Consider the following 8,926-nt stretch of genomic DNA (forward strand, 5'->3'; position numbering starts at 1 on the left):
TGACTCATCAATTCCTGTTGTACTAATGTTTTCAAATTAAATATTTTAAATCTTGTTAATAATCAAATTTTTGAAAGTTTAATTACTCTTATCTAAAATGACAAATATATGAAACTGGAGGGAGTACCTACCACACTGTCATTACAATAAAGTCTGGTTATTTGTTGCAACATACCATCTAAATGTTACAATTATAAATATAAAATTTGAGGGAAACGGTGATGTATGGTACTATTCTTTTTTTTAAAAAAAAAGTCAGAGTATTCGGTTTTGGAAATTTGGCTCCTTGACATTACATACAATATAGTCATCACAATAAATTGGGCCTATTTGCTGGAACAAAGTAGTTACATGTTAAGATGATTCAAGAGAAGTGACGATATATGGTTGGACAATGATTACTAGGGACCGTTGCATGGAGTTCATCATCTTCATGAAATCTTCAAAACGGAGGATTTTGGAGGAATCTCACAGAAATTGAACCGGTACCTATGAAAACCCCCATAAAATTCCCTCGTTCCATAGCAACACTTAATTTTCTCCTAAAATTTTAAACACTTATATTTTAGCAACTGGTTTCCCGTACTATAGAAAAAACATATTCATTTTAGTATAGTGTGTTTGTCTCTGTTTCGAGCGGCTTAAATTATAAAAAACACCTAGTGAAAATCTATATAACCTAGGGTTTTTATTTTTAGCTTATAATTTATTATCAAGATTTTGAAACTACATATCTCTAGAATCTAGATGACAATCTAGACTATTTGAGAAAACTCTTTTGGTAGTTAGATATTCTTCTGAACAGTTAAAAATCCCGAAAGAAGTTGCAACCAACAGAAACTCCCCTAAATATGAAACAAATACCGAGGGCATTGCTGCGTGATCCGAACGACGGCCAAGAAAGGCCCCAGACGGTCAGGGCACGGCGGCGGTTGTCCCAAGGCTTTGCAATGCAACATGCATGCGACCAAAGCAGCGGCTGAGGCTGAGGAAGGGCACGCAAAAGCAGAGCACATCCAATTCCATGCAGAGGGGAGGTGAATCCAAGGAGACACAAAGTGAAGTAAAAAATGAAGAGAGAAAGCTGTACATGACTCTTGTGAGAGAGTACTGAAAGGGGGGCCATGGGGTTTGTTTCTTTGCTCGTCCAATTGTCCCTCTCTATGCCTCTGGCATCAAACCCTATACTTTCGTTGTTCCAAAATATTACTTAACATCGTGTTTTTATTATAAACTTGTCTGATAATATGAAAACAATAAATATGAAATTTGCACCATACAGAAATACATTAAAGTATAAATATAATGCTGAAAATATACGTGCCTTATATATTTTAAGCATTGCTACGGTATCTAGTAGAAAGGGTAGTAGTGTAGTAAAATTTAAATCTAATCATATACTTTTATAAGTACATTAAAATTTTTATTTGAAACTTCAATAAGATATATTTAGCAATTCATCTATTTAAATATGAAATATTATACACCAAATTTTTATTATAGTTTTATATATTTTAGTTCAAATTTTACCCTAATAAAATTTCTACTGCACTACCACCAGCATAGTATAAGAAAATCAGATTGGTTGGATCTCAATTAACGGACATCTTAACAATTATAGAAGGGTATCTTAAAAAAATCTTATATTTTAAAACGGAGAGAGTAGTATGTACATGCATAATCTACCAGCTGTTGCTAAGAAAAAACAAAATGATTGAGATTTGAAAAATAAGGCAACCGATAAATAGGCCATCCATTTCATGGTTTGGTAATTTAGCATACGCCAATTTTATGAACTGTACTGACTGACAGTATCTCACCTCCTACAGGAATAAGTACATGTGATGAGAATTGAGTTAAATTACAGCCTTTAACTCGAGAGCTTGCAATCGCACATTGTTATAAATTTTTAGCATTCAAACTGTAACGTGACATAAACTAAATTAAGCCCACATAGTTTTGATGAAAAATACACATCATCTTTATATCTTCACGCCACTTTTACAGTATATGTAGAAGCGAAGTCAATATGTTCTCTTAGAGTACAATATGGTGACATAAGTAAAACGTAAGAGCTGTGGCTACAAGTCCACAACAAACTACTCTCTTTGTCCAAAAAAAACATATTTTTTATTTTAGTGTGATCATCTGTCTTATTTAAAAAAATATATATATTTTTTAAAATCACACGTAAAATACTATTTATATTTTATAATCTAATAACATTTAAAATATGAATAGTAATTTTTTTAAAAGACGAAGAGTTAAACATTGTATCCAAAAACTAAAAGTGGACTTATTTTGGGACGGATGGAGTATGCACGAAGGACATATGAGCCATGAATTTATGTTATAGTGTGTTATTATTACACTACTTAAAAATGAAGTTACCCGTCCTCCTCATTATCCCATTTCACGTATAAACCACTGCATCCAAAAACAAAAAAAATATTAAGTGTTTGTTTCAAAAAACCATTTTTTTTCTCTATAGGTATATGCAGTCCATCATCTATTATAGGGTCATGTTACAATGTACGGATATATTACCATTATATTGATAATGTGTTAATTTTTAGAGCCAGTAATTGGCTATACTATTGACATTTGCTCTTGAACAAAACTTGCACATAAGTTTATCAAAAATAGAATTGATCTTTATGCCCAATTGACAAATGGTTTTGCTCAATGTAGCATCTATGTGGGATTTGAGTTGACCTATATGACAAGTAGGAATGGGATCCACTCACTTTGGAGTTTGGAACCAATTTCCACCATTCAAGGCCACGGGCGAAATGGGCATAGCAAAGTCTTTCCCAGTCCTAAGATTTTAGATGACGAGTGTAAGACTGTATTATTACTCTGAGATAATGAATTAGATGCGATAATTATCAGACCAATTTCAAACCATCTACCAATCCAATCTAACTTGCACATTGCTAGTGCACATATTTAGTGATTGTTTTTGTTTTTCAAAATATATTAGGAACGAAGAGACAATCATGTTCACAGCTCATATGAACGTACACATATTATCAATATGAATACCTACCTCCGGCAGGCTAAGCTGTGATATGTTAACGTTGTCATTCATATAAACACGTGACGGATACGCCAATGGTCCTGCACCAATTTAGAAACTATGACTCAAAACCCGTGGAATTTGATCTTAGATTAAAAATATAGTCATTTATTTATTTCACGATGTTTTCTTTTGGGTGTATGATATGTTTAATCATTGATCTCAATTAAATTTTAATACTAATATACAAAATTAGAAGTTATGTTTAAAACTACATTTAAATACTATCGCCATTTTAAATATAAGGGATTCTGAAAATGAATATGAACAAACTTATATTTAAGGACGAAGGTATTAAATCACAAAACAATTAATAAATATATATTTTTAAATATGGTAAATAGTGAAACGTAGATTTAAAAATCAAAAACATCAAATAAAAAATGTAGGATAATTAAATTCCATCTCACAAAACACATTTCAATTGAAAAGGAATATATATATATATATAATTAAACCCCCCCAATTCTCCAATTTTTCTAGTGCACAATTTTTTTACACGCAAGAAACTAAAACTAGGGACACTAGTGGTCTAGCCTAGTAGTACACCAAAAAGGGGAGCAAAAATTGGGTGGGCTCAGTCCACGTGGACCCTACTTGGAAGGGCCGAGCCCATGAACCCCACTGACTCCTGGGCCCCACCGCTACCCCCTGGCCCCACCCCCAGCACCACCGCCTTCCCGCCATTTTTGACCGTTGCCGCCGCCGGTTCAAACACCTCCGCCGCCCACCTCTCCAGCACCTCGTCGACGAAGTGCCCCCGCGCCGCCGCCAGCGCCTCCGCCGCCTCGCCGTCGACGCGCAGCTCCCGGCCGTCGTCGAGCTGCCCGGCGAGCCTCTCGCGGATGGCGGCCGCCGCGGCGTCTTCGGGGCCACCGTTGCCGAGGAGGGTGACCACGCGCGTGGCGATGGACTCGAGGAGGCGGTAGTGGTGATGGTGGTGGTGGTGCGGGTGGCTGTGCTCGCCGGAGTCGTCTCCTTCGTGGGTTATGTCGCTCGGGACTGCGTCGTCGTCGTCATCGTTGCCGGCGGTGTTGTCGTCTTCGACGAAGAGGTTGAGGTTGAGGTCGAGGCCGCGGCCGGCGCTGCTTCGTGCGCGCTTGCGGTCGACGTCACTTGTCGGTGACTTGGTGCCGGCCTTCCTCTTGAGATCGCCGGACGGTGACTCCTCCGGCGTGTACAGCCGTAGGCTTATGACGCCGCCGACCGCCGCCGCTTCGGCGAGCTTCGACGTCGTCAGGACGACGATCGAGTCGGATAGATCGAGTTCTCGGCCGAGCTTGTCCTTCAGAGCGCCGCTCCTCGACGCCGCCACGAGGCAGTCGACGACGTGCTGCGGCGCGCGCTCGACGTCGCCAACGACGAGCACGAGCTTACCGCCGCCGGCCATGAATGCTCTCGAGACGACGTCGGAGAAGAAATCGTCGGCGCAGCCGAACTTGTTCGGATCGGCGGTCACGAGCCGGTCAGCGCCGCCACAGTGCGTCTCGGCGATCACCGCCGCAGCCCGGCGCACAGCGGCGTGGTCGTTCCCCTTCAAGAGCAGCCAAACGCCCTTCCTCCCGTCGCCGCCATGGGCACCGTCGGACACCGCGTCGACGATCTCCGCGACGGCGGCGCGCTGCCACGGCACATTCTTGCGCAGCCTCCGCGCCAGCTCGCGCACCGCCGCGCCGTCGCTCTCGCTGCCCACAGCGCGGCCGCCGCCGCCGCCGCCCCCGGAGGACGACGCCGAGTCCGAGATCGGGAGGCTGCCGAGCGCAAGCGCCGTCGTCACGTCCTGGCACTCCGGCTCCCTCAGAGAGCCCATGCCCCGGTGAGGCATCGCCGACGCCGGCGGCGGCGACCACCGCAACGCCTCCATGCCCAAGAACCCCGCAATGCTCGGCTTGGCCTGTCCGCCGCCGGCCGGCATCAAGCAGGAAGCTGACCACCATGGGAGGCTTGGTCCCGAGCCATAAACTCCAGCTCCAAACGCCGCAGCAGAGCACAGATCGCCGCCGCCGCCGCAGAGATGAAGCTTTCTGCACAGCCTACTCCATTTCCTCTTCAGCTCGATCAAATAGTTCTCCTAAATCACAAACAAAAGCATCGCAAACATAAATCTCAAGAACTCCAAACTAAAAAAAATTCTGATCGATCGATATCTCCGTTCCTTTCTCCTACCTTGGGTGCCTCCGTCGCCAGCCAGCCGGGCAGGCCGCCGGAGCGCGGGCCATCCTCGTCGGCCGCCTCCGCCTTCACCGCCGACGCCTCCCTCTCGTAGTTCCGGCTGCACTCGGTGCACAGCGCCAGCAGCTTGTCCTCCTGCTCGTCCCTCGCCGCTGCGAACGCCGTTGGCTCGCCGGCCACGGCGAAAGGACTCGCAATCAGCTGCTGCTGCTGCTGATTTTGGTTGGTCGCCGCCATGGCTTGCTGCATGGGAGCTCCATTGCTGAACATGAACAGTGGAAGTTAGTTTAACAATAGTGCAGGTCTACTTCAAGACAGTGACAAAAAGCTTCTGCAAAATGTAAGAACAGAAATGAGCAAGCAATGAAATTCACTTTGAAATCTCTCACAAAATCTCTCAAATTCTATCTCAGAGAGTAGCAGAGAAGCCACAGATCAGAGTAGAGTCAAGAAATCTAATCTAATCTGAATCTTATCTGATTCTTTTCTTTTCTCCCCTGAACAAAAATGTGATCTGATCTTGTGCATGAGAGACGCATCATTGCAAGGAAAAAGGGGGCAAGACAAGCAAGCAGCAGCAATGGGGGATCAGTCTGTCTGACGTCTTCTACTAAATTAGTGTACCATTTGTACCAAAAGGAGAGTGTTTTGTGCCACTGTTGCTGCATCAGAGGAAAGCCTTTTTTGCCGAGCAGAAACTGGCCAAGGCTTCAGATGGAATCTCTGCAGCCCAGCAGAGGCTAGAAAAGCTAGTGCCACTGCACTACGCCACTACCCACATTCTCCATGTACATCCATTTTTTTCTTCTTCTCCCTCTCTGAACCTAAGTTTTTGCTACTACCATCACCAAGCCTGCAGAATCTGAATCTCACATGGAAAGAATGATACAGGTTCCCCATTGATGTAAAAAATGATTCATGCTCTCTGTCAATCTGTCCTAGTATTTTCTACACAAAGAAACTACTCTCTCCGAGTTGCACTGTATAAGCATTTCTTGGGGTTTTAGCAAAAATCAAGGTCGCTTGTTTGGGTGTTTACTTCATTAGTGAAGATTGAGTCGATTCAACAGAACTACCAGTTTGCAAAAACTACCCCTAAAATGCTTATATTTGCGGACAAATTTGAAACGGCACGAATGCTTATATTTGTGAACGGAGGGACTAGTTTGGAACTAATAGATAGTAGATGGATGGATATTCAGGCTTCAGAGATGGTTCTTGCAAGTTGCAACATCTGATCTGAATATCTGATGAACAAGTGGTCCTGCTGTTCCTATTCCAGACAGCAACACATCACAGGGAGCAAAGCAGTGCTATGGCTAGCTGCATGGCAACAGTGAGCTGACCACTGACTCAGCAGCAGCAGCAGCAGCAAGGGAACAAACAGCAAGAGGAGGGCTACACAAAACAACACAGGCACAAGCATGGAAGGGACAGTGCACAGGCAGGGGATGGATGGACACATGCAGGACAAGGGAACAGTAGGGAGTGTAGCCATGGTGTTTGTGCTATGGCGGAGGAGGCAGAAAGATTTGGTCACCTTGCGGGGTGGAGGCTGTTGAGGGCCAGGCCGGTGCCGGAGCCCGTGGGGACGACGACGGCCTGGAGCGCCCACGCGGACTCCAGCGACGGGCTGCGGCGGCGGCAGCGCATGTAGGTCTGGTAGCTCGCCGTGGCCACGAGCCAGACGCGGCCCCGCGGCGGCGCGACGCTGGCGCGGAGGTCGCCGAGGAGGCGGCCGAGCTCGGCGACCATGTGGTCGACGGGGCTGTAGGAGGAGGCGGTGTTGTGGTGGTCGGAGCCTGGGTGGTTGTGGTTGTGGTGGTGGTCCTCGTCGAGCGCCCAGCGGAGGTCGCCGACGTAGACGACTAGCCCGCCGCGCTTGACGGCGTCCACGCTGCGGCGGAGCTCCGCGGCCTTGGCGTCCACGTCGGCGCGGCTCATGAGGCGGACGTGAACGTAGGATAGCTGGAGCTTGAGGAGGTGCGCGCCGGCGAGCTCGTCCGGGACGTCGCCGCCCTCGAGACGGCGCAGGAGCTCGCCGGCGACGGCTTCGGCCATTGACACCGAGTCACCGACGACGACGGGATTGGTCCGCCTCCCTTGCTTCCGCACCATCACCTCCAAGACCGCCCTTACGTCCTCCTTGCACGATGGCACGGCCATGCCAGGCGAGCCCAGGAACTGCGCCGGCCACAGCATGAAGCCGCCGCCGCCACCATTGCCGCCAATGCTGGGGTCGAGGAAGAAGTGGGGAGGAATGGTAGGCGGCGGAGAGGACGACGAGGTGGACAGCATGAGCGCGCTCTCCTCCTCAAGGTTGCTCTTGACGGTGGAGCTGGAGAAGCCGGCCTCCCGCATCACCCGGCTGACGCTGGGGTCGTCGAGGATGGAGATGATGAGCTGGTCCAGCTCAACCTTGATAGCAAGCAGCGGCTGCTGCTGGTTGCCGCCTTGGTGCGCCGTGGCGGCCACCGGTGGTGGCGGCGGCGGCGGCTGCTGCTGGAGCTCGACGCAGCCACGGCGCTGGTTCGCCTGCGCGCGCTTGAGCGCGGCGACGAGCGCGTTGGAGAGCGTGGGGTTAGGCTGGATGAGCGAGGACGCGAATGGCGCCACACCCGACGGCGCGGACGACGACGGTGGCGGCGAGTGCGGCGCGGACGTGGGCAGGCGGTTGAGCGCGACGTTGAAGCAGAGCTCGAGCGCGCGGCACTGGAGCGGGTGCGCGGCCGCCGCCGCCGCCGCCGGCGACGGGTGCGACCGCAGGCACGCGCGCTTGAGCAGCCCGTACGGCGCCGACTGGGCGCCCGGGTGCTGCGGCGGCGGCGAGCACGCCGGGCTCAGCAGCGCGAACGCGACGTGCAGCGGTGTGACCTGCGCATGGCCGCGGCGGCGCGCGATCCCGAGCGCGAGCTTGAGCACCGCGGCCGCCTCGGCGGTGAGCGACTGGTGGATGGTGTACGCCCCCGCCCGCATCCCCCCCACACCTCCTCCCCAACCCAACCAATCCAAACGCTGCCTCTCGTCGTCTTCTTCCTCACCACCACACAGCCACCTTTGCTGCACCAGGGAGAAGAAGAAGAAGAAAGAAGAAGAAGCTGGAGCTAATCTTGGAAGCAAAGAACCTCTCTTCACTGTCACTCTCTTCACTACTCCTTTATCGATCAGTTTGAGGCTGGGTAGCAAGCTAGCTAGCTTCTCTTTCCTGCAAATGCTTTTCTCTTTATCTTTATAGACTGCATTTGCATTGTTCATGTCATGGCTTGGCATGGCATGGCATGCCTCTCTCTCTCTCTCTCTCTCTGCAGCTTTCTTTTCTACTATGTGAAATGGAAATGTGAGTAGGAAGGAAGAAGAGGGAGGGTTTGGTTTGTCAGCCTTTGCCCCCTCCTCTGGCTTCGCTTCCTCCATGGCCCCCAAATAATCCATCCATTCATTCATTCATTCGCTCTTCTCTCTGTCTGTCTCTGATAGCGTGGCATGCATGAGGCACGTTTCGTTTGCAAAAAATTGAAGGGCTAGCTCTGATATATTCTTTTCAGCCGTATCGATCGTTCGTTTTCAACAAACAGCTGCTGTCCAGGGCTGATGCATGCAAAAGGTTCAGCGGGTGTTCCCCTCGTTCCTTCCGTTTTGCTTCTCCGCTTTGGCGTGTAAGGAAATAATGGTTAGAGT

General features: G+C 48.7%; 1 protein-coding gene across 1 annotated transcript; it reads right to left on the minus strand.

Annotated features, from left to right (window-relative positions):
• Positions 1-3,656: 3,656 nt before the first annotated feature.
• On the minus strand, positions 3,657-8,227 carry LOC107303996 (protein SMAX1-LIKE 4-like). The gene is made up of 3 exons (XM_040522900.1): positions 6,792-8,227; positions 5,246-5,513; positions 3,657-5,150 (listed from the first exon to the last, which is right to left on the minus strand). The coding sequence occupies exons 1-3, from the start codon at positions 8,225-8,227 to the stop codon at positions 3,657-3,659; spliced, it is 3,198 nt and encodes a 1,065-aa protein (XP_040378834.1).
• Between the last annotated feature and the right edge of the window lie 699 nt (positions 8,228-8,926).

The sequence above is a fragment of the Oryza brachyantha genome, chromosome 4 (assembly GCF_000231095.2).
Source record: "Oryza brachyantha chromosome 4, ObraRS2, whole genome shotgun sequence".
Lineage (NCBI taxonomy): Eukaryota > Viridiplantae > Streptophyta > Magnoliopsida > Poales > Poaceae > Oryza > Oryza brachyantha.

Excerpts from the sequence above, each read along its gene's own strand:
- LOC107303996 (XM_040522900.1), bottom strand. The coding sequence starts at position 8,227 with ATGCGGGCGGGGGCGTACACCATCCACCAGTCGCTCACCGCCGAGGCG. Across the intron at positions 5,514-6,791 it reads AACAGCCTCCACCCCGCAAG|CAATGGAGCTCCCATGCAGC; the intron begins GTGACCAAATCT and ends GTTCATGTTCAG. Across the intron at positions 5,151-5,245 it reads TGGCGACGGAGGCACCCAAG|GAGAACTATTTGATCGAGCT; the intron begins GTAGGAGAAAGG and ends TTTGTGATTTAG.